The sequence below is a fragment of the Tiliqua scincoides genome, chromosome 3 (genome assembly GCF_035046505.1).
Source record: "Tiliqua scincoides isolate rTilSci1 chromosome 3, rTilSci1.hap2, whole genome shotgun sequence".
Lineage (NCBI taxonomy): Eukaryota > Metazoa > Chordata > Lepidosauria > Squamata > Scincidae > Tiliqua > Tiliqua scincoides.
The window spans coordinates 216,043,967-216,070,526 of record NC_089823.1 but is presented as its reverse complement, the minus strand read 5'-3'; the positions used below and the strand labels follow the sequence as shown (position 1 = coordinate 216,070,526).

At 42.1% G+C, this 26,560-nt stretch overlaps 1 protein-coding gene and 1 pseudogene across 3 annotated transcripts in view; one reads left to right on the top strand and one right to left on the bottom strand.

Moving 5' to 3' along the window:
• ARHGEF26 (Rho guanine nucleotide exchange factor 26) overlaps positions 1 to 26,560 on the bottom strand; it is an 80,150-nt gene that overhangs the window by 11,039 nt on the left and 42,551 nt on the right. For all 3 annotated transcript variants that reach the window (XM_066622627.1, XM_066622629.1, XM_066622628.1), the window contains 6 exons: positions 19,252 to 19,404; positions 18,049 to 18,178; positions 16,827 to 16,901; positions 13,872 to 13,961; positions 9,616 to 9,770; positions 1,633 to 1,842 (listed from right to left, as the gene is read on the bottom strand). In XM_066622627.1, the coding sequence (XP_066478724.1) occupies positions 1,633 to 1,842; positions 9,616 to 9,770; positions 13,872 to 13,961; positions 16,827 to 16,901; positions 18,049 to 18,178; positions 19,252 to 19,404 (813 nt within the window). The remainder of the gene's footprint in view (positions 1 to 1,632; positions 1,843 to 9,615; positions 9,771 to 13,871; positions 13,962 to 16,826; positions 16,902 to 18,048; positions 18,179 to 19,251; positions 19,405 to 26,560) is intronic.
• On the top strand, positions 2,683 to 2,799 carry LOC136646167 (5S ribosomal RNA; annotated as a pseudogene).

The window sequence follows — 26,560 nt, the reverse complement described above, 5'->3', positions numbered from 1 at the left end:
ACATGACTTCCAGATGTGCCACCTGGCCTGCACTGAAAAATGTAAACTAAACAATTTTTTAAAAGGCATTAAAACATTCATTAATCGGAGCCCTTAACCACTGAATGGCTTGATACCAGACTAAAATAGAACTGCCTAACATGGTTGTGGCAATCTAGAGTGTACCCCCACTACCTATACAAAGGTCTCAATAGATTCTCCACCACCTGTTTCACTCTTCTGCACTTCATGAAGCCCCTCTTTTCGTTTCTGAAATGCTGCAGCTGCACAGCTGAAGAGCTGCCTCTCCCAGAAGGAAGTTTCTTCACATTATTCATTTGGCTCAAGTATTCTAGTCAAAACTCTTGCCATGAAATAAGAGAGCACACTCGTTTTTCATAAGGGGTGAATTTTGTGTCTTAACATATCTTAAGAACCAGTCCAGTGTAGGAGGAAGAGTGCACAGGGAGATCTATAGTTGAACCCCTCCTCAGTCATGGTATTCACTGGGTGACACTTTAGCAGTCAATGAACTCCCTACTTCCTAGTCCTTACTTTCACAATGTGACTGAAGGTTAAGACGTGCACTACCCTAAGCAGCCTAGAGGAAAGAGTCACTCAGGAATTCAACCTTCACATGAGCAGTAATTCAGAGGGAGCCCATTCCAACATTTATATCAGAACTAAAATGCTGTATAGCAGTGGTTCTCAAACTCTTTAGCATCAGGACCCACATTTTAGAATGACAATCTGTTGGGACCCACCAGAGGTGATGTCATTAACCTGGAACTTATGTCATGGCCAGAAGTAACATCATCAAGCAGGAAAATTTTTAATACCTTCATACGATCAAATCAACTGAGTAAGTTAAAAGGTTACAATAAATATCTTTAAACATTTTTTAAAAGAAAATAAAGAACACTTCTGACCCTCCCAAGCAGTTGCTGATCCAATTAAAAAAAATTCCCCAAATATCCTAAAGTCTGAAATCCTAGCCACATTTACCGGGAAGTAAGCTCCATTGACTATCATTGTTAAAGCCTATACGTAGTAGCCTGTTCAAAGTACAGATCTGTCTCATTTCCCCAAATGCAGTCACATTGTCTATTAAAAATAAAATACACATTGAAATAAATGGGGACCCACCTGAAATTGGCTCGCGACCCACCTAGTGGGTCCCAACCTACAGTTTGAGAAACACTGCTGTATAGAGTGCTATGGCCATTCCCAAGCCGCACAACAAATGTCCCCAAAAGCAACCAAGTACCCTGCATGAAAGGGCGTCTTCAGTCGTTTCTTCTTTTATGTTTTCACATTTCATGGACAAAAGGAGGCTCTGGGTGAAATGATGAGAACCCCAGCATTACAAATACAGGGGTCCTACTACATGCCCATTGTAAACCAAAAAGGCTGTTAACACCTATACTTGACCAGATAACACACTAACACATGCTTGGCATTCTCATGGAAAATAAGAATTTGTTGCCAACTGTGAAACTTGTTTCTTGGGTCACTGAAACTCATGTATATTTCATTGTTTTAAATGCACTGGACAGGGGCCAATCCATCTGGGAACTACGTGTTCCTCCTCAACAGACAGAAAAAGAGCCTGGACGTGATAAGCAGATTGAGAAAAACATGTTATTGACTTACTGAGTCTCAGTCCCCAGTAGCAGTTCAATCTTCTCTCCTGCATGGTTATTTAAGACAGTTAATCTGAAGAGGTGATTTGCCGAACTCTGCCGAGAGTAGAGCATAGGTGTGCTGTTTTTTACAGGAGAGGAATTCAGCTCTTCGCTGTCACACTGTTCAACTAACAACTGATCCCTTAAGGAATAGTCTGTGACATTGTAGTTCTCTTCACTGCAAAAACAAAAGTGGGAAGAAGAACAAGGCAGACAATTGCTTAGAGCCAAATTGCTAGTAAATTTATCAGAAATTGGATTCTGCAGTAGAACCAAGTTTTGAGAACATTCCATCACTTTACACATAATTATTCAGACATTCTCAGCCTTTCAGCACATGAAGGAGAAAAAGACTTAAATGTTTACAAAGCAAGAGCTTAATTATAAGAATCTATTTTTTATATAAAAATACGGAACATTCTATTTGGAGATATTAAGAACATGAGAACAGCCCTGCTGGATCAGGCCAAGGGCCCATCTAAGTAAGTATTTAACAATGAGCCCAATCCTATCCTCCGCCAGACCTAAGAATGCAGCTGTGTTAATGGAGCTTACCTCCTGTTATGCCACCTGGTCACCAACGGGTCTCCTTTGACCCACACCACCTATTTTGCTGGCATAAGTCTTGGAAGAGGAAGGGGTCATTATGGGCTGCAAAAGAGTGGACAGCATCCTGATGCATGCTGCTGTCACTGGGATCCATCCCCTCTAGTCCTGTGAATATGGATCTTGACAAACACCAACTGTTTTTACTTTTGCACTATTGCTATCTACTGCACTGAGGTTCAGTTGGATTTGCCAATATGGTTCTGAGATGGTTGTAATTTGCTGATGGGCTTTTCTATTTGTTTACATTATGGTTTCATTTTATTATTGTGAAACTGCTCTAAGTGCTTGTTTTGAAGACGGGCGAAGGACATTTTATTAATAATAATAATGTCAACTGTGTAACATGTGACTGCACTTTTCCACTTTTATCCACTGTTTATTAAGCCATTTCATATACGCAACAGGGACCAAATATGTTTGTATCCCTGCACATGCCTGATCTCGTTTGATCTCAGAAGCTAAGCAGGGTCAGGCCTGGTTAGTACTTGGATGGGAGACCTCCTGGGAATACCAGGTGCTGTAGGCTTATACCATAGTCTTTCGAGACTGAAGGTTGCCAACCAGGGCTGGATAAAAACAGGTTTTAAAAATGTCTGCTGACATAGTTCTACCAGTTTTTTGCACTCAGTTTTTTTCTCGTTCAGACAGTGGAAAGATTGCAAATCCATATATCACACTGCAGTTCTCATCCATCTCTGTATTTTATGTATCAGAACTGTAGGGGAGGGAGAGTATAGCATAGGAGTAGAAGCTCTCAGGTGCATGCTGAATACAAACAGGCATACAGAGACGGCACAAGTGGGGGGAATGAGATTAGTACATAAGGAAAATGGAGACTGGATAGGAGTTATAAACTTTGTTGTCATCCTCTACAACACAAGAGACCTACAGTCAGAGAGACCAAAGCAAAAGTATATGAAAGTGCATGTGCTTAGCTATCCCCAATATCCTGCATTCCATGCAAGCATTTATAATTTTCTCCCCATCCGAAAACTAAGGCGGCTCTCGAACAGTTATCATGTGGTTTCTTTTCCAACATAGTCAACAAACTGCAAATCACACTGTGTCAGTTCCAACATATTCCATGAAGGCTCACTGACTGTTCATTCCGGAAAAGATAACAGAGGACATTTTACATAAACAGTCCATTTTCTGGAGTTTGCTAAGCAATGAATTCCAGTGCACGAGTGCCTTATAATGAGAGAACCCAATTTTCAGCAGAAGAAGGATTGAATTTCACAGGGCACACACAGCCTGTATGATCAATGCCAATAAGACCCAAACAAACAACAAATCACACCCTCTGACAGTCTGTAAGCACTATTAAAAGCCTAGCTCTGCAGAAGATGAGTAGCAGATGCTGTATGAAAATTGCTTTGCAATCAGACTGTACTTAAAAAAAATACTCAGCCTCTCCTGTAGAAGAACATAATATCGATTCCATTGCATTTCCTGAAGTCCAATTTTTATCTGCATACACACCACAGAACACAGACTAAGGAGAATTTTCTACAATATAGATACAGGAGGCCCGCATTCTCGGCGGGTTCAGTATCCACAGATGCTGGTCGGCCTCGCCCACCAAGCCTCTGAACCCAACCGAAGCTGTGCTCCAGTCTGGTCTGGAGGCCCTTCAGGGGCCTGCAGCCCCTGCAGGTTTCAGAATGACCATTTCAGCCAAAACACGTGACTTCCAGTTTTACAATAAAACCAGAAGTGACTTTTGATGCCTTAAAAGGCATAAAAACGTCACTTCCGTTTTTGTCATAAAACCAAAAGTAGTTGTTTTTTGGCCAAAACGGTCATTCTTATGGGTCTCAGAGGATGCTCTGCTTGAGCTTGGAGGGTGGGGACCCAAAATCCACAGGTCTGAATATGCACGGTTTTCTTTATCCTCCATGGGTGTTCCAGGAACACCCTGCAGATAACATGGGCCTGTGTGAGTGAGTGAGTGAGTGAGTGAGTGATTCTTTTTTTCCTGTTCTGTTAATTAAATTTTAATAATCAAAGAATACTGCAGCAGTTCTATTACACTGCAACACATTTTAGCTACATGTATTTTGTACTAATACTCTGCTTTTTGGCTTAGTAAACCTGACATAAGAATTGGTGAAAGAATTCAGGCTTCAGTCTAATTAGGCAAGGGCTTAGCATTACGTTGAACTGCTTCCTGGTGAATGTAGTTTAAGGCCGGTTTTAGCAAGCAGCTGTGGACAGGTAACATTCCAATGCACTGCTTGACCTTTGGCTGGCTTCGCATTTAAGAAGGTCCAGCTGCATTCCACCGCCAGGATTATCTGAGGAGCTGACAAGCCATTAGACAGAAAGAGAATTTTAGTGATATCCTTAGGGGATTGCAGACCATGGGGAAAGTATATTTAATAACCACAGCCTCAAAAATGTATAGAACTGCCTGAAATTTAAGTCTTTGACAGGTATCTGAACTGACGTTAATGAGCACATGAGATAAACATACTTTATATTACACACACACACACACACTCACTCTTTCCCTAGGTGGGGGGGACAAGCAGGTACATTGAACATTTTAACCAGGAGTCTTCAGTCATATTAGTGCGACTCTGCACTTGTACAGAAGAAAGTCACCTTGCAGACATATCCCTAGGGCAGTGATTCCCAAACTTAAAAAAAAAAAATTATATAAAACACTGCATAAAACACAGTACATAAAACACATACTATAACCTCAAAGAAAAAATATATAGGAAGAGCGAAGTGGTGGTAGTGAGTCTTCATGAGCAATCCTAACCCACTTTCCAGCACTGACATAAGGGCAATGCACCAGGTAAGGGAACAAACATTCCCTGACTTTGAGGGGGCCTCCGTGAGTGCCCCCCAACTGCAGGATGGAGCACATATCCTATTGGAACAGTTATGTCAGTGCTGGAAATTTGGGTAGGATTTGGGCCCTATTTACTAATATCTATCATTTATTTTTTTAAAAAAAAGAATAAAATAAGTCTCCATCAGTCCTTTTCATCTTCTATTATTTAAAATTTTCCTCTACCCAATAATACTCGTATATTTAATTTTATCCTTATTCATCAAAACCACTGATCATTATTTTTTTCTTTTTTCTTTCTTAATTGTCAGTTTGTCCATTTCTGCCAAATCCAGAACTTTTATCCACCATTCATCTACCAAAGGGAATTCCATAGTTTTCCAGTATTCCAGAAGTGGAATTTCCGATTTCATTGCACTTGCAACTTTCACTATTTAGAAGCCGCGGGGAGCCCTGCAAGCGCTCTGCAAGACTCCCCATACCCCACCAGACTCTGAGAACACGTATGTTAATTTAAAAATAGCCCCCCTTCCCCCACTGGGGCGTGATCCTAGGGATCACTTTGTTGCCCCCACTCCTGCCAAGACTTACCCCAGGAGTAAATCTCCCAGGAGGTTTGAGAACCACTGCTCTATCGTACACAGTACACTACAAGAAAGCTTCTGGTTTCATTTGTATATTTTAATTTCATTTGAGTATAAAACTGCAACCAATCTTTCTTTTTTTGCTTTCTCACATGTCTACCATATATGATAAAAGTACCTTCTTGTTTTTTTACATTTCCAACATCTATTTTTGCTAATCTTCATACATTTTTGTTAATTTACTTGGTGTCATATACCACTTGTAGAACATTTTATAAGAATTCTCTCATATAGATATTCATATTCAATGAAAATCTCAACCATTTTGTCCATAACTTTTCCCATTGCTCCATTCCCCTTGCCTCTGGACGGTCCTCTGAGCCTAGCAGAAGCTGCGGATGTCTGTCCAGGATCTCTGCTGGGCTCAGACTGAGCCCTAGAGGTAAAAAAAAAGTCACTTCTTGTTTCTCCTTGGAAACTGGAAGTGACGTTTTTAATGCCTTATAAGGCACTGAGAGGCCCAGGGAAGCCCTAGAGCAGGCATTTTCAACCACTGCGCCATGGCACACTGGTGTGCCATGAATGGTCTGCAGGTGTGCCATGGGTGTTTGAAGGAGAGTCATTTATTAGTAGGACCATTGGAGGATGTGAGGTCCACACCAACAGCATGGTGTGCCTTGTCAATTGTCAAAAAACTGATGGTGTGCCTTGACAATTTTAGTACCTTGTCAGTGTGCAGTGACACAAAAAAGGTTGAAAACACTGCCCAAGAGGGTTTATTTTTTAACCACTATGACTCTCCCAAAGGATCTCCTCTATGGAGAACTCGTGCAAGGAAAGCGCCCTACAGGTAGACCACAGCTGCGATACAAGGACATCTGCAAGAGGGATCTGAGGGCCTTAGGGATGGACCTCAACAAGTGGGAAACCCTGGCCTCTGAGCGGCCCGCTTGGAGGCAGGCTGTGCAGCATGGCCTTTCCCAGTTTGAAGAGACACTCTGCCAACAGTCTGAGGCTAAGAGGCAAAGAAGGAAGGCCCATAGCCAGGGAGACAGAGCAGGGACAGACTGCACTTGCTCCCTGTGTGGAAGGGATTGTCACTCCCAGATTGGCCTTTTCAGCCACACTAGACGCTGTGCCAGAACCACCTTTCAGAGCGCAATACTATAGTCTTTCGAGACTGAAGGTTGCCAATAGACAGGCTCTAGAACAGGCGTGTCAAACGTAAGGCCCAGGGGCCGGATGCGACCCACGGAAGCTTTTTATCTGGCTCTTAGGCTCTCAGCTGCTGAGCAGTGCTGAGGTGTTACTGCTGAAAGGGCAGCCCTCATGAAAATTGGGCTCTCCCATAACTTGAAATATGATCAAGGTTTGTGTATTTTCTCTTCTGTCATTTGCAGCTAATGAGTTCCTAAGTGAAAAAAGTGTTTATTTTTGGTTATGACCTGATTAATGATATCATTTCCTGCCTAATGACCTCACTTCCGGCCCTCAGCAGGCACCATGAATGCTGTTCGGCCCTTGGTATGAAACGAGTTTGACACCCCTGCTCTAGAAGGTTTTGTTTGTTTGGGTTTTTTTTTACCTGTAGAGCTTAGACTCAGCCTCTGCTGGCCTCAGAGAAGCCTCCAGAGGTGAGGGGAGCAGAGCTTCCCTTGGCTCCAGAGGGTGGGGGAAGTGTCTGCCCATATCCATGGTTTCACTTAATTGGGGGTGGGGTCCCGGAATGGAATCCCTGTGGATATGGGGACACGCCTGTATACATTTTCCTGGAAATTAATCTTATCACACACAGAAAGGATATGGGGTGGACTACTGTTATAGAGGCAAGCAGTCCAATATTAACTACACTACTTGGATAAAATCAACACGTTTATTTATTTAACTTTCTCTGAATTTATTTAACTTTTCTCTTTAACTTTCTCTTATTTAACTTTCTCTGTAGTCTACCAACCTCTTGAAGACTCAGACTACAAAATACACTTTAGACATAAAATGCCAAATGCACCAACCATGCATTCAATAGATGATCACAACAACTGAAGCATAAAGCCATCACTGTATGCCTAACGCTATGAGATTTATTATACTTTTATCTTCTTATAGCTAAATCACAAATAAGTCTCATTGCTCAGATGCCTGTCCACTTGCTTGCTCAATATAACAGTTATATGTAAGTCGCTTAATCATACTCCTGGTATGTAAAGCATTTGCAAATGCTGTCTTGAATGTACATCCCGTGTTAAACCACTGGACAAAAAAGTGTTAAACCACTCAACCAAAATGGTCCTTTTTTAACCAAAAAAACACTTTCTTGTGTTAAACCACTGGACACTGCACAAAAAAGTCGTTCTTATCTACAAGGTAATTTTAGCGTGTACTAGCAATCTTTATCTAGATTATTTTTTATCTAAGCCCTTATCATTGGCTTGGCTGAAATCTCCAAGTCTAGATAAGTGATTGAGTAGATAAATACAAATATTTTGAAGAGAGCACAGCTGAAGCACAGCAACTGTTACCCTGCACATTCCTGATCTCGGAAGCTAAGCAGGGTCAGGCCTGGTTAGTACTTGGATGGGAGACTGCCTGGGAATACCGGGTGCTGTAGGCGTATACCATAGTCTTTTGAGACTGAAGGTTGCCAACCACCACCAGCTGAAGTCTATATTAATCTGGGACATACAGAAGACTATTTCATGGCCATGGCTCACCATCCTATCTATTAAAAAATCATGTTTGCTGCCTTGCAATATGTCTAAAACTTAAAACTGAACTTTTGAAGCTTGATGAGTAGTTAAGACAACAGAACGAATCCTGAATGGCTTCAAAATACCATTGGCTTATTCTTAGCTGGGTAGGTGCTTTACATTAATTATTATTATTAATAAGGTCCCAAGTTCATTTCCAGCATCTCTAGCTAAAGAAATCTTGTGTAGCAGGATTGAGAAAGACACTGCCTAAGGCCCAGGAGTCCCAGTGCCAATCCTTGTCAGGAATAGTGTTTTAGAAGGATCAGTGGTATGGACAAGTAAAGGCAGCTATGTATGCTGAAAGCTACAGATGCACTACAATGGTTTTAGCACCATTGGGAACGAACTGTGACTAGCTGTCAAGCATCTGCACACCAGATACGCATAGTTCCATATACCAATATCCAGAAAAAAACACTTTAAATCAAATTTAAAAAACCAACCAAAAACTGACAAAACTATAAATGTGTCAGGTACCAAGAAGTTACCAAGTACATTCATAAGAACATAAGAAGAGCCCTGCTGAATTTGGTCAAAAGCCCATCTAGTTCAGCTTCCTGTATCTCACTGTGGCCCACCAGATGCCTCAGGAAGCACACAAGGCAACAAGAGACTTGCATCCTGGTGCCCTCCCTTGCATCTGGCATTCTGACATACCCCATTTCTAAAATAAGGAGGTTGCACATACCCATCATGGCTTGTAACTTGTGATGGACCTTTCCTCCAGAAAATTCCCTTTTAATGGCATTCAGGCCAGATGCCATCACCACATCCTATGACAAGGAGTTCCACAGACTAATGAAACACTGGGTAAAGATATATTTTCTTTTGTCTGTCCTAAGTCTCCCAACACTCAATTTCAGTGGATGTCCCCGGTTCTGCTATTGCATGAGAGGGAAATAGCACCCCCCCCAGGTTAATGGGAATAAAAAGAAGACCTCAACAATTAAGTACACTATGCTGTACACTTTGACCCATATGAACAGCACTTGGCCCATTACTGTTCCTTTCTGTAAATGATGGGCAAGAGTTACCTACCTACACAAGTCCCATGTATCTCCCAGGATTACTAACACTTTGACTCTTCCCAAATTGCCACATGCAAACAAGGCCCACATCAATAATCAAAGAGGTACAGCAAGCAGCCATTTTAATTATTACAGTTCTTCTGACTAAAAGCAAATGTATTCAAGTACAACTCTTACCTCTTCTTTTTTGTGATAATGAGGACATCGTTGAAGAGGAAGAAATACACCTGCTGCTTAGAAGTCCTTTTTGAGAAAAGTCCAGTGTCTTCTACATATGCTGTTAATTCACCACGTTTCACTAGCCACCGAGAGGAAGAAACCAGTGGGAATGGCTACAAAATACAAGGATTTCCATTTACTCTCTCAGAAAGACATGGACATGTTAAGAAACTTTTAAAGCGCTGTATACCCTACACGTAAGGTTTTAATAAAGTGGGGAAAAAGTCAACTTTCTTGACATTTTGACCACCGCTATATATATTGTGCTGACGGCTTAGTGCCCTGCTCACAGCAAATACGGTATACTGAAAAGAAACTGACATTAAAACTACAGCAAAGAAAGCAACAGAGAATGTGGAAAAGGTGTAAGACTCACAAAGTAAGCAGCAAAAAAAGTTCCAAATGCAAACTCTGGCTATTACCTGAAATGGGAGGCTAGTAGAACTGGCAGAGCAGTTTCAGTTATTCTATTTCATGTGCACAAACTACATGCATTCTGAGCATGTATGGGGTCGCAGGCTGCTCTATGCAATGCCTATAGGGAACGCGCATTCCAATTAATGGCGAGGCGCATTGTAGTGCATTCTGCATTGTGTGTCTCTAACCTCAGGCATGGAAAAGGATAGGTCATGCCCTTTTTTTTCTAAGCAGCAACTGTTAATCTAGCAACTCTGTTTGTGGTATAAACACACATGGGCAGGGACCATGTTAATGAGTCTGTGGGGGACTAGCCAGTGGATTGCGTTACCATGCAGCAAACTACCAGGGACTCTTGACTCTTTCCAAGTCAATGGTTTTAAACACAAAAGAAGGTGGGGGAAATGATCCAAAAGGGACTTCTTAAGAAAGGACTGCCACTTCCACTTTATGAACACTACAATTATATCAAGTAATCTATAAATCATGCAGCCTGGTTTATATTAACGGTGAAAGACAGTGTCATAATGTCAAGCAGCCCTGAGGGCTTTATGGAGCTCTGTGGTAAGATACAAATGGCAAAAATAAATTAAAAAGAAATAAATACGTTTCATAACACACGCACGCACACAAAGCACAAGTTTGCATTTGCCCATGGTTAGTGAATGCCTCCAATCTTTCTTCCATATGAACCAAGTATGTTTCTGATTTTCATCTCAAGTTTATGCATCTGGTTAAAATCCAATCAAAGTATAGCCTAGGTTTTCATTTGGTTTTTTAAAAAAATGCGTCTTACTATAACCGTCTTATAGAAATTCTCTCGTTGTCAATAAAGTGAGCCGAAAATTATGCCAAGAATATTGGTAATTTTCACAATCCAGTTTCAAATGGCCCATAGGTTAAGTCAAGTTTCCTGGCAATATTCAACACATAATATATCAAATAAGACATTACAAAAGGGAAAGAGGAAGACGTGTATAATTTCCATACTGCCTGATGAATTATAAACCTGAGGCTGCAACCCTAACACAATTTCTATTGAATAAGCCCTATTAATACAATACTCCTGAATAAACATACACAGAATTGCAGTTCCTTAAAATCTGCTCTGGAACACATGAGAACATTACGGGTTAACTTCAGAATGTGCTTGCAATGAAAGCATCAGGAAGCACCTTGCCAGAAATCTTCTGGCAAATTATTACAGTGCACTTTATATTAAACACTTGCAATGCTTCACTGTTTAGGAACACACAAATATATTAAAGCTAACCAGAGCCTTCGCTTGCGATATCTAAAAGGAAGTAAAAGGGAAATTTTCCTTCCTTGAAAGCTAGCAGCAGACTATTTCACAAAGGCCCAAATCCTAATCCACTTTCTAGCACTGGTATAGCTGTGTCAATGAAATGTGTGCTGCATTCTGCAGTTGGGAGGCACTCACAGAAGCCTCCTCAAACAAAGGGAATGCTTGTTTCCTTACCTAGAAGCTGCATTGCCCTTATGTCGATGCTGGAAAGTGGGTTAGGATTGCGCCCAAAGATGCAAATTCTTTTCTAACACTGAAAAATATGCTGCAGTCATAACATCATAATTCCAGTTTAGTTTATTGTGTCTAAAATGTGGACATTTGGAACTGCCAGTGCGCACTCAACCATGACTGAGACACCAGTTTAGCATCAAACCCGAATTGCTGCAAAGCACCATTTGCCTAGAGGTCACTCTATATGCAGGTAACCCTAGCGAAAGCCAGTGGGATGAAGCATCTAACCAGTACCCTCCCTGTTAACGTTGGGAGAATTAAAGACTTTTCTGTGTCACCTTGCCTTCTCTCTTTGGCTGTTGCTTAGCTGATCCTGTTACGATTATTGTTAGCGATACTGGTTTTGTGTTGCTGTTTTATTTTTATCATATTAATCCATTCAAGAGCTTTTAAAGCTCCTAAACTTTTGATTGTGTTGTTTTTAATATCAATGTCATAAGCCTCCTTGGTCACCTTTAATGCAAGATATAATAATAATAATATACAGTATTTATATACCGCCTTTCTTGGTCTTTATTCAAGACTTTATTCAAGGCGGTTTACACAGGCAGGCTTATTAAATCCACGCAGGGATTTTTACAAATTGAAAGAAGGTTCTTTCTTTCAAGAACCACTACATATTCAAGGTGTTACACTCCGATCTGGTTTAACATTCTGGCCTCCATCCTCCCACGCTCCGAGCAGATGGAACAGCTCAGCTGCAGCTTGCCAGCTGCTTCAAGGTCGCACGGTGCCGGTGGCCTCGAACTGGCGACCTTGTGGATGTTAATCTTCAGGCAAATGGAGGCTCTACCCTCTAGACCAGACCTCCTGCCAGACCAGACCAGATACAAAGCAGGATATAAATAATTTTAGTGTTTCATTAGTACGGAGAACAAAGATTGTTAGAGTGACAGGTCTCAGACCTTTAGGGCGCAATCCTCACCAACTTTCCAGCACTGACTTAGCTGTGCTAGTGTGGTGCACACCGCATCCTGAAGTGGAGAGGCAGTCAAGGGGCCTCCTCAAGGTAAGGCATGTTTGTTACCTTACCTTGGGGCTGCATTGTGGCTAGGTCAGTACTGGAAAGTTGGTGAGGATTGCACCCTTAACCTTACAGAGGCAACCGGAGCTTCCCCGGGCCTCAGAAGGCCTTAGAAAGACCTAAAATGTCATTTCCAGTTTCCCCCCCAAAACTGGAAGTGACCTTCTATGGCCTCCCAAAAGTCTTCTGAGGCCTGTGGAGGCAGCAATCAGCCTTCATAGGCCTCAGAACACCCTTCGGAAATGACCAGAGTGCAGCTCCAGTCACCTCTGGAGGGTCCAGGTTGGGCCAACTCCACGGGTCTCAAATCTGCGGATAAAGAGGCCCGACTGTACATAATCCCAGTGTCAGAACTTTCATTTCAAAAAGGTCTCAGTGAATATTAGATTTAAACCTGGCTAATTAAAACACACTCTAATAGAGCATTTTTTGAGGGGGGGGGGGTTTCCTGGTTTGTACAAGTACCTTCAGAAGGAAATATGCCTGATCTGCATTATTGGTTATAAAAGTGTGAAAATAGTCTTTTTTGCCAGGCTTTTAGACTGGCAAGAGCTAAATTTGATACCTGCTCCTATTCTACGTTGTTGTATTTTACAAGTTTTTACTTGCCCTTTAAAATGTTTTTACTAAAATCATAATTTTATACAGCGCCAAGAGGCACCTCAGGGGCTCCAAGGTGACAGACGAGTCCCCAGTACCGCTGACACTCATCTTTCTCAACGCTCCTCGTTTCGTGGTCTTGAGACTGTGACTGCATCCTTAGGTATCCCAGCTGTTTTTATTTTAAAAACTGTATAAATCTGTAGCTTGGGGAACTGGAAAAAACACCACCTCTGCCTGTCCAAAAAAACCTTGGAACACTGAGGAACAAAAAGAAATAAGCATAAACAGAATTGTTCTCAGAACATTATTAAACACAGAGAATGGGAAGCTCTGTGATTATCCGGTCTAGGTAATATAGGTCAGTTTGAAGGATGTTTTTAGCCGAACTTTTTCTGCTTAGTTCCAGTGACCAGACTTCCATCAACAGTTATGTCATCTGTTGCCTATGCCTCATCCATCACAAACTCTTTTCATGATATGAACTTGTTAGTCCTCTTTGAGAACATCAGTTCAAAAACTCTCTAATCCCCAGGTAATAAAACCATGTTTACGCAAGGTGTGTCAACCCATCATTAAAACTAAGTAAAGATTAAAGTTTGCACAGCAGAAGTATGAAGGAAGATATCATACCTTGATTTTGAATTCCAGCTGGGAGTTAATAGTGTACATCATTTCTGTCCGTTCCATCTTCCGAGCACCTTCGTTACAAAGGCGGACCAACTGGGAAAGAAACACTTTATTCATCAGGTATATTAGTATTCTATATTGCAAGCTATCATATTTCTCTTTACATTGCACTATTTTTTTTAGAAATTCGCAGCAATGAGGAAGGGGGTCAAACATATATCTGTTTCACAGAGGAGTGCTACATAAGGCATACTTTCAACAGCTTCAGAGCCTGCATGCCCTCATTCCAAAATGAACTCATTTATTATGTAATTATATTGACCCATATATTTTTACACATCTCTTGATAACAGTGATGGAAGGGGTTCATTTTAGTCTTGCAAGAACAATATAAAAAAATAGCCCAACGCAGGTTTTCTAACAGCAGTTCCCCAGTGGCTATTTTTGTTCCTTTAGGGTGAAATTGTCAGTCAGCTTGGCAAAAACGTGTTGTGGCTGAGTGGTGAGCTGCAAAGAGCAGCAAAAAGATAGGGTATTTTTCACCCAGAGTCTGCTTCCACCTCCCTGCAGCCCACCATGGACAGAAATGTTGGATTTGATTCCCACTTGCTAAAAGTAAGTGGGATATGAATCAGGAGGGAGCTAACCCACACTTCTTGTTTTGTTTAAACTAACCACAAAGAAGTGGAAAGGTAAGAGGGTAGGTGGCATTCTGCCTTCCATGCAGAGGACAGAGTGTGCATGGCAAAGATGGGTGGCAGATCACCCTTGATTGTAGGCCTTGATTGTAGGCCCTTGATTGTAGGGAAGAATCTATGGCTAGAATGAGGGTTCTTTTTAGTTCCTTCTAAATAATTATCCTCTGGAAATACCCTCCATAGACTGACTTTTCCCCCAACCAACTTATGTACTAGTCTTCTTGCAAAATAACCAATTTCAATATAACCCGAGTGTATCTGCAAGGATGAATTGGTGGGGAAGGGCCCAGGGATAAGCACTCTCTTGGACCTCCAGATTCTCACTGTCAAATGCCCTGGCCCACCCTCAAGCATCTCAAGACAAACACAGGCTTGGGAATTCTGTGTTTGTCTCATCAGATATGGTTCTACCTTTCCGTCATGCGGAGAATAGTGGGGAAACTGTAAATAAACTTTGGACATTTGATGGGAAGACAGAAGCCAAATGAAAGCTGGTATTATTATGCTCCCTATACACTCTGAGCTCAACTCAAATGCTCTTCATTTTATTCCAACCATGGCATTCTTTCATCTACCACCTGGAGATCTACTACCTACAGTGGGAGATCTGGACAAGAATGGCAAGAGCCACACTAAACCCCCAGAGAGTCTCATATACAATAACTGTAAGAATACACTGCAGCAACCTTAAACATCTTTTGTTGCACAGTCCTCAGAAGTAAGTCCCAGAGTAAGTTTTACTTAGTAAGTACTCGTAGTTAAGTAGCAAGTCTTTCTTACTACTCAGAAGTAAGAAATGTGTTGCATTAGCACAGTTCAGACTGTACTATCCTGTTTTCCAAAAGTCAATGTAAACATCTTTTGGTAAGCAAAGCAAATGGTGTCTTTTTAAAAAATTAATTATTGTTGATAAACTTTAACAACAAGAAACAACTGGCAATTAGCATTGCCCATGTTCAGTATCACCAATGAGGGATATAAAAGAGAGTTTTTGAAAATTAAAATGGGGCGTGTGTAGACTTGTCTCTTCTTTCTTTTTTCTAAAGCAAAGATCAAAATCTATGAACCATAATGTGTAATCTATTGATTCTAGCCAGTTTCCCAGATATATCATATGGCACAGTAGTTCAATGAAAAGGATCACGGAGTCACTGATGGGGAACACTGTAGCCTTTGCTAATGCCCATCAATAGCTTAAAGTAGAAAATGGGAAAAGAAAATGATTTCTGTGTATGCTACCTAAAGCCCTGGGGAGAAAAAGCAAAATAATCTTTCCTGCTCCTTTTCTGGAAAAAAAAAAAAAATTAAAAGGTTCACCAGGAGTCACAGAGCTAGAAAGTAGTTATGCTAGCAATTTCTATTTCAAGCAATTTTGTGTGTAGGAGGCACATTAAGCTCTTTTCTCACTCTAGAAGCCAATGAATTCAGTGCAAGTGATTTGGAGAAGCAGAAGATAAAGACTTTTTAAAAAGACCCTTGGGATATCTTTTGCCTAGGAACTACTTGGTAAGCTGCTAGTGCACCATCAAATGCATTTTTATGAGACAAAAATAAAAGTCATGCTCATCACTGATAACTTAGTGACATTCACAGAGGGTAAGGTAGAACTAAGCAGGGGAAATGCTATTTTTTCTTTCCAATTCCTCTCCTTCCCTAGTTTTACTACAGTGCACATTGCTCTGCTGTTCCCATAGGTAACTCCAGCAACGTTGGCTGTGTCAGATAGTGTAGTAATATCAGCACGTAAATAATAATCATAATCCTTGATTATGCTTGATAATGATGTTTAAACAAACTTGATAATGATGCTTAAACAAACTGACCCCTTGATAATCATGCTTAAACAAACTGAGTCAGCATTTTGGTCTGTGGTACTCTTCCCAGATTTAAGAGAAAAATTGAAATTATCTCCATATGCATAAAACATACTTGACAAGAAACAACTACAGCCTAACAAGAAGGCACATGTATTTCCAAAGGGTAACTATACCACTATTCCAACAAAAATAGTATACTGCCTTAGAATACTGGGTGATGTGATGGTCAATGATAAAATAAACCTGTGGTACCAGCTTCTGTGCCTTATATCCTTCTTTGTGTAACTGTTATAAATTGGACAACAATTGCCTCATATAAATGGAGACATAAGTGGAAATTATGGTTCATGGAGTTCAGTGATGCAATACAAGACACCAACAGCGCTTTACAGACATTTTGGACAACGGAGATACCCCATTCTAAATGGGTGACTGAAGCATACCTTGCTTACTTCTTTTAAAGCTCGTTTGCAAACTTCATATTTTGGTGAATCTTTAGGCGTTTTCTGGCAAATAGTCTGAAACAAAAGATCAACCTATTCAGAGATGGGCATTTTTTTTTAATTTCTTGCACTAAAAGACTATGGGTAGGAAGTTTCATATTGCAATGGGGGGGGGAAGCCTGAAAAGTTTTATTTTATGGAAAACCAAATTATACCACTTTCCAGTGCACAAAAGGATATATGTGGGGGGGGGGGGGAACCTGTGAATAGCATAGCATCAATACCACAGGAGAGAAGCACCTAATCCGATGACAAAAGCTCTGCATCTTGGAAACAGAGTTCTAGAGCCTGGATGAATCAGTCAAGAAAGTCCCATTTTGTTTGTATATCAACTGCAGTTCAGACTTGCGGGTTATCATTCCTTTGCGCCCCACACCTTCCCTTCTCAATATCAAGTCCAACAAGTCACTTATTCCAAAGATTTCAGAGTGAAGTCTTCTGAGAGCTTTTAAGACATTTCAGTCAAGTGGAAGATACTATCCAAAGAGCTCTCTTTTTCAGAAACACCATAAAAGTAAAAGGAATCTGCTCACTAAATCAACGTTTTGCAGACTTGCTTTCATAAGCAAGCTATGAAAACAAAGTAATACCTAAGCAAACATCCCGCACTGATATGTTTCTAATGATGAGGGGGATGTAGTATGTTTTTTGTGAGAGTAGCCAAAACGTTATAAAACCCTTGCCTGGTAAAATGTTATTACAGTCTGACTGTAATAAAAAGAATAATGATTCCTGCCTTGCTGGCCAACTGACATAATCAAAATTCATTACAAAGAAAAGAATAAATAACAGAGTTGTCTTGGAGGTAGGAGAACCAGGTCCACCGCCCAGGAAATTTGTTAAGTGACCCTGAGCAATTCAGACCTTCTGAATGTAGATTCCTAATTAAGACAAAACTGTAAGTTGGAACTATAAGTAGGAAGACATTCCTACCCAGGCAAAGGGATACAATTTTTGTTGACATTCCCTTCATGCCAAACCCCACACTACTTCCAAGAGTCTCCAACCCTCAAGACGGACTTTTCAGGAAGAATGGGAGGCCACAGAGGGGAGGGCAGGTTGGGAAAACCCAATTCCATTCACGGTTCTTTGGATTCAACCCAGTAATAATAATTATCCGTATAAAGTTATTTATAATAATATTGAAACGTGATGTTCTTACATCCATCAGCAGTGGAAGTCTTGTAACCCTTTGCATTGGAAGAATAAGAAAAGAAATCATAGGTAAGTTCCGACAGTCTTCTTGGGACTCAATCCGTGACAGTACTTCCTTAAAGGCTGGATTTGTAGCTCTGGCCAAAAACAAAGCAAAACACAAAGTATTAACATAGAATGAATGAGGAATATGACATAAGCAAAAGTTTAGTTAGCTGGTCTGCACAAGGAACATGGGTTGCCAGTTACCCAAATACGCTAGTTTACAAAACGTGCATAAGACTTAAAAGCCACAAACACACACTTGCCCCCTCCAGAGGACTCCCCCACCTACCTCTCAGGGCTTACTTTACTATGCAGCTCTGCCCTTCTTCCTACTGACCTCTAGGAATTGAGATGTTCCACTTTCTTCCTTGCAGAGGAAGGAAATGGAATGTCTCCATTCCTGGAGAACCCTCATGAAGGAGGGCTGATCAGCACCATAGAGGAAGCAAGGGAGGGGAGGTGGAAGGCAGGCTGGGAGTCTTGCTTGACTGATGCTTTCTTAACCAGAACACTCAATTAACTGGTACCTCTCCCCACATGAGAAGAGAAGATTTGAGGTAACCAAGTTTGCTGCTTAACCAAGTGCCAGAGAACACAACTTTTACCATATTAAATGCCTTGTTATTGAATTCAGATACATAAATACACTACTGCTTTGGTAAAATTGCTGAAAAACAGGAATAAAATTCATTATTCGTGTAACAATGATGCACTGCATCTTCCTTTCCTCTGCCAGTCCTCTTAATCATATTCTTGCCTGACCTGCTCTAGGGCAAATTCTCTCTTTGCTGCAGGCAAGGATAGGAAAGAGGACCAGTGAAGGACTGGGGTGAACGGTATAGCAACAGCAATCTCACTAGATTGCCTCAGTACACTTAAATATGAGTATCATTTCCAGACAAGAAACTTGCAGCCAGGTATATTAACTATTTCCTCAAACAATCACATACAGCACAGAATGCATCACTTGACCAGAACTGATAAGTCAGTCTCCAGCCAATGTGATCAGCCTCTCTTTGTAGGAATTAATCATGGTTTTAAGAAACATCTAGACATGTACAAGCAGCTGCCCAAATCAGAGCACCACAATTTTTTTTTTTGCATACAATCCTGATGTTGCCAAAGTGGCTATTTCAAAATATAAAGATCAATTTCCATTGCTTACAGTAGTTTCTGGAGAGTTCGCTGCTGGTAGACTTCATTTGTGCAGTATTTCACATAAGGGTCAAAGGTTGATGCCGTGTGCTTTTCCACAATATCACTGATATCATCTATGAAGATGTTATTCTGATGCCTTGCTTCAAGCTCTCTAAAGAACCTAGTGAAAAGACAACACATTAATAAAACTTGCTTTTCTGCTTTGTTATCTGAAAAACTAAGAGGTCTTTAACTGATTCTATACCAAACATTTATAAGTCATCTCAAAGAGACAACGTGAACAATCTATGAAGTTTCATACCAAAGAACAGCCTTAACCCATCTAAAAAGGGTGCACATACTTTTATTGTCAGCAGAAATAGTGTTGATAATTTGTATGGAGGGAAGATGAATGATTAGCCGAACACCAACCATATCAAACTCATTGGGTTATACAAATATATTTCATCAACAAGCAAGGAATGGAAACAACTTGAAATAACACATTTGCAGCCCATTCAGGCATTCTGCAAAGTGTACTGCATTTGAAAAGTGGTAAAACTGCTAGTTTTCCATTAAAATTATACAGACAATTCATGCCATATAATTCAGAGACCAATCCTATCTGTGATGTACGCTGGCAGATTCTGAGGTTCATCAGTGTTCCACATTGTCTGCTACCACAGTCATCTTTCTGATGGTCTATAGAGTACAACTGTCCACACAAAGGCCAGGAGACCATAAAATAGGCTTTTATTCCTATTCTTGTCTTGAAAACCTACTTGCAACCTGTCCACACAGCATCCCCTCCTCATGGTCAGAGAACTAGTGTTTGGGTCTCCAGTACTGCAGGTCCATGCACACATGAAATTGATTCTGCACACAGACTACATTTGCAGATTGGAGCTATGGTCTGAAAATTCTCAAGTTCCCTGGCAATTGTAGTTACCCAAAACTGCCTTACTACTGCTGAATAAATTAATTTTGGAAAATTATGCTGCCTGCCCTTTTATATTTCAAAGACATGCCTGACAATAAAACCATTCCAGAAATTAAATGTAAAAATCCAGCACCACTGGCTATTAAATTATGTCATGCCTTTGAGGAAGAGTGAATTATAGAGATGCAGAGGGAGTAGAAAATGAACACAAGCTCACCTTTGCTACTGAAATCAGTGCTACAGCAAGACATTGGTAAAACATAAAAATTTAAAGTTAGAAACTGAGGCCCCACTGATGTCCTTCCATTAATAAGCAATTTGGTAGAATTAGGAATTAATTATAATAATCCCTAGGGGGTACACACTTTAAAATTGGATCCAAAGCCCCTTTAACAATGCAAGAAGGATTTTCTGAAGTGCATTTTCCTTAGTTTAAGCTAAACAAGGTTTTGAGATGGAATCTATTCCTTTCCCTTTATTTTCTCATTAAAATAAATATCTGGTCTGTGATAATCTAATTTAGTTTACTGTCAATTCCTAAGAGGCTGCACTAACCAATCTTTCTTTCCCTCACGTTAGAAAAGAAAAGTCTTGCAGCACAATTCTATGTAAGTCCACTCAGAAATAAACTCCAATGAGATTTACTCTCAAATAAGTGTCCAGGATTGCAGCCTAACAGCCTGATCCTATGCATGTCTACTCAGAAGAAAGTCCCATTGGAGTCTGGTGCATACTCCCAGGAAAGTGTGGATAGGATTGGACTGTAACTCATAAGAACATAAGAACAGCCCCACTGGATCAGGTCATAGGCCCATCTAGTCCAGCTTCCTGTATCTCACAGCGGCCCACCAAATGCCCCAGGGAGCACACCAGATAACAAGAGACCTCATCCTGGTGCCCTCCCCTACACCTGGCATTCTGACTTAACCCATTCCTAAAATCAGGAGGTTGCGCATACACATCATGGCTTGTAGCCCATAATGGATTTTTCCTCCAGAAACTTGTCTAATCCCCTTTTAAAGGCGTCTAGGCTAGACGCCAGCACCACATCCTGTGGCAAGGAGTTCCACAGACCGACCACACGCTGAGTAAAGAAATATTTTCTTTTGTCTGTCCTAACCCGCCCAACACTCAATTTTAGTGGATGTCCCCTGGTTCTGGTATTATGTGAGAGTGTAAAGAGCATCTCCCTATCCACTCTGTCCATTCCCTGCATAATTTTGTATGTCTCAATCATGTCCCCCCTCAAGCGTCTCTTTTCTAGGCTGAAGAGGCCCTAACGCCGTAGCCTTTCCTCATAAGGAAGGTGCCCCAGCCCCGTAATCATCTTAGTCGCTCTCTTTTGCACCTTTTCCATTTCCACTATGTCTTTTTTGAGACACGGCGACCAGAACTGGACACAATACTCCAGGTGTGGCCTTACCATCGATTTGTACAACGGCATTATAATACTAGCCGTTTTGTTCTCAATACCCTTCCTAATGATCCCAAGCATAGAATTGGCCTTCTTCACTGCTGCCGCACATTGGGTCGACACTTTAATCGACCTGTCCACCACCACCCCAAGATCTCTCTCCTGATCTGTCACAGACAGCTCAGAACCCATCAGCCTATATCTAAAGTTTTGATTTTTTGCCCCAATGTGCATGACTTTACACTTACTGACATTGAAGCGCATCTGCCATTTTGCTGCCCATTCTGCCAGTCTGGAGAGATCCTTCTGGAGCTCCTCACAATCACTTCTGGTCTTTACCACTCGGAAAAAATTGGTGTCGTCTCACAGCAGCCCCACCAAATGCCCCAGGAAGTACGCCGGTTAACAAGAGACCTCATCCTGGTGCCCTCCCCTGCATCTGACATAGCCCATTTCTAAAATCAGGAGGTTGCACACACACATCACGACTTATAACATGTAATGGATTTTTCCTCCAGAAACTTGTCCAATCCCCTTTTAAAGGCATCCAGGCCAGATGCCATCACCACATCCTGCGGCAAGGAGTTCCACAGACCAACCACACACTGAGTAAAGAAATATTTTCTTTTGCCCATCCTAACTCTCCCAACACTTAATTTTAGTGGATGTCCCCTGGTTCTGGTGTTATGTGAGAGTTTAAAGAGCATCTTTCTATCCACTTTATCCTTCCCATACATAATTTTGTATGCCTCAATGATGTTCCCCCTCAGGCATCTCTTTTCTAGGCTGAAGAGGCCCAAACGCCATAGCCTTTCCTCAAAAGGAAGGCGCCCCAGCCCAGCAATCATCTTAGTAGCATTCTTTTGCACCTTTTCCATTTCCACTATATCCTTTTTGAGATGCGGCGACCAGAACTAAACACAATACTCCAGGTGTAGCCTTACCATTGATATGTACAACGGTATTATAATATTAGCTGTTTTGTTCTCAATACCTTTTCTAATGATCCCAAGCATAGAATTGGCCTTCTTTACTGCCGCTGCACATTGGGTCGACACTTTCATCGACCTGTCCACCACCATCCTAAGATCTAATCTGTCACAGACAGCTCAGAACCCATTAGCATATATGTGAAGTTTTGATTTTTTGCCCCAATGTGCATGACCTTACACTTATTTACATTGAAACGCATCTGCCATTTTGCTGCACATTCTGCCAGTTTGGAGAAATCCTTCTGGAGCTCCTCACAATCATTTCTGGTCTTCACCACTCGGAAAAGTTTGGTGTCGTCTGCAAACTTAGCCACCTCACTGCTCAAGCCTGTCTCCAGGTCATTTATGAAGAGCTTGAAGAGCACGGGTCCCAGGACAGGTCCTTGGGGCACACCGCTTTTCACATCTCTCCACTGTGAATATTGGCCATTGACACCCACTCTCTGTTTCCTGGTCTTCAACCAGGTCTCAATCCAGAAGAGGACCTATCCTCTAATTTCTTGACTGTGGAGCTTTTTCAGTAGCCTTTGGTGAGGGACCATGTCAAATGCCTTCTGAAAGTCCAGATATATAATGTCCACGGGTTCTCCCGCATCCACATGCCTGTTGACCTTTTCAAAGAATTCTAAAAGGTTTGTGAGGCAAGACTTACCCTTACAGAAGCCATGCTGATTCTCTCTCAGCAAGGCCTGTTTGTCTATGTGTTTTGAGATTCTATCTTTGATGAGGCATTCCACCATCTTACCCGGTAGAGATGTTAGGCTGACTGGCCTATAGTTTTTTGGGTCCCCCCTCTTTTCCTTTTTAAAGATCGGCGTGACATTTGCTATCCTCCAATCCTCTGGCACTGTGGCAGTTTGGAGGGACAAGTTGCATATTTTAGTCAAGAGATCAGCAACTTCATTCTTCAATTCCTTACTAACTCTTGGGTGGATGCCATCAGGGCCCGGTGACTTATTGATCTTTAATTTATCAATGAGGTCTGAAACATCTTCTCTTTTAACCTCTATCTGACTTAACTCCTCGGTCAGGTGGGGCCGTTCGGGCAGCGGTATCTGCCCGAGGTCTTCTGCTGTGAAGACAGATGCAAAGAACTCATTCAATTTCTCTGCCATCTCTAAGTCTCCTTTTATTTCCCCTTTCCCTCCCTCACCATCCAGAGGGCCAACCGCTTCTCTGGCGGGTTTCCTGCTTCTAACATATTTGAAGAAGCTTTTATTATTCCCCTTAATGTTGCTGGCCATTTGTTCCTCATAGTCTCTCTTGGCCTCCCATATCACCTTCTTACATTTTTTCCCCCACAGTTTATGTTCCTTTTTATTCTCCTCATTAGGGCAAGACTTCCATTTACAGAAGGAAGCTTCCTTGCCCTTTATGGCCTCTCTAACTTGGCTGGTTAGCCATGCGGGCACCCTCCTGGACTTAGTCGAGCCCTTCTTCCATTGCAGTATACACTTCTGCTGGGCCTCTATTACTATTGATTTGAGCCACCTCCATGCTCTCTGTAGAGACTGGACTCTTTTTACCTTCCCTTTCAACCTCCTTCTAACCAGTCTCCTCATTTGAGGGAAGTCCGCCCGTCAGAAGTCAAGGGTTTTGGTGAGAGATTTGCCAGGTATTCTTCCCCCGACGTGCATGTCGAAACAGATCGCAGCATGATCACTGTTCCCCAATGGCTCAGTAACACTGACATCTCTAACCAGGTCCTGAGTACTGCACAATATTAAATCCAGAGTCACCTTCCTCTGGTGGGCTCCATGACTAGCTGCTCTAAGGCACAGTCATTTAATATGTCAAGAAATCCGGTCTCCTTTTCATGACCAGAACACAAATTGACCCAGTCTATATGAGGATAATTGAAGTCCCCCATGATTACAACCCTGTCCCTCCTTGTCACCTCCCTGATCTGTTTCCTCATTTCTAGGTCCCCTTCTGGTTTCTGGTCTGGAGGATAATAGTATGTCCCTAGTATTACATCACTCCTCAGGTCTGGTAATTTAACCTACAGAGATTCTACGGTGGAGTCGGACCCACCTTCAATCTCTACTTTGCTGGATTCTATCCCTTCCTTAACATAAATGGCCACCCCACCTCCAACCCGCCCCTCCCTGTCCCTCCTGTAGAGTTTATAGCCCGGGATTGCGGTATCCCACTGATTCTCCGCATTTCACCAGGTTTCCGTTATGCCCACTATGTCAATGTTTTCCCTTGTCACCAGACATTCCAGTTCTCCCATCTTTGCTCAGAGACTTCGAGCATTTGCATAAAAGCATTTGTACATGGAATGCCCCAAGATGGGCTGCTTATTCGCTCCTTTGTCCCTGCATCCTCTCATTGTGCCAAACCGTCTATCACATTCCATCACGCTACCATTCCCAATTTCTTCTCCTACTCTGCCTTTACCTTGTTGTTCTCTAACCTCCCAATCCTCATCCCATAGAGATGAGGAGTCCCGAACCGGATGCCCCTCGGCTCCTGTCGACTTTCCCCCAGGGATCAGTTTAAAAGCTGCTCTGCCACCTTTTTAATGTTATGCGCCAGCAGTCTGGTTTCAGTCTGGTTCCATTCTGGTTCAAGTGAAGCCCGTCCCTCTTATACAGGCCCCGCTTCTCCCAATGAATCTCCCAGTGCCTAATGAATCTAAACCCCTCCTCCCTACACCACCGTCTTATCCACGCATTGAGACCTCTGATCTCCGCCTGCCTAGCTGGCCCTGAGCGTGGAACAGGTAGCACTACAGAGAATGCTATCTTTGAGGTCCTGGCTTTCAGCTTCCTACCTAATAGCCTAAATTTGGCCTCCAGGACCTCCCGGCTACACTTGCCCATGTCCTTGGTGCCGACATACACCACAACTGCTACCTCCTCCCCAGCATTATCTACCAGCCTATCTAGATGAGAAACACTGATAGCCCCCACCCTGCTCCTGGCTGTCTGACTGCATAGCTTTTTTTAGTTTGTTTGTTTTTGTTTAGGGGTACTTAAGAACTCTACACTGGTTAGCAGCCCTCTTCTCAAGGGAAGAGAAAGGGCGGTATCTGGGGCCCTGGCTTCCTCGCCCTGCTGCTGAACTCGCACAGATGCTAAACTCGCAGTGCCTTACCTGGCACTTTGTTCCCGAGGCACTTAATGTCCCAGTGGCCGCCTACGCTTCTGCAGAGAGCCTCATGTGGTGGCAGGCACTAGCTTTATACTCCTAGCTAGCTCCTCCTCCCTCCCTCCTTGCTGAATGAAAAGGGGCTGGTCTTCCCAGGTGAGATTTCCCTGAATGGGGTCAGTTGTCAGTCCTCTTTCCCTGCTGACAGAAGGAAGTCTCTTTGAACATGTATTCTGATTAACTCAACCGTTCTTGCTGAAGGACCTTTCCCTGGATTCAAAATGTTGATATGCAACTTCTTTTCAATTAAGACTGAAACAGAAATTTCTATGTATCAGTGATTCCAAAGGAAATGAAAGCAAATACATGATTGCTGCTCGTAGCTCTGCTCTAGACATTCTTTGTGCTTTCTGGAGCTTGGATACACACCTTCCCTGTTCACTGGGCAGTGATGAATTCCCGGCTGGTTCCTGCCACTGCTGTGAATGGGGAAACTTTCCGCTGTCAGGAGCCTGTGGTGTCCTCATCCTGGCCAGGAACAGGTACAACAGATCCAGTGATTTGCAACTAAAATCACCATGTGGAATACGCAGTAGTTGGATTCCAGCACGCCAGGAGCTTCTCAGGATTTCTCCATATCCACAGGCAGCACTGAAGCAGACTTACGGATCCTGTCTTCAGTGCTCCCTCTGAATCACTGCAGCAAACGACTGAAGGCAAAATGACTAATTTAATCGTACACATAAATGATTGCAAACTGCAGTAAGGCTCTTTCTGCCCCTAAACAATACCTCAAAAATGCTTTAATTTAAATAATAAATTACCCCCCAAATACCCTCTAGCACTTGAATACACATCTCACCCTGTTTGTTTTTTTTGGACAGAAAGAGCCGAC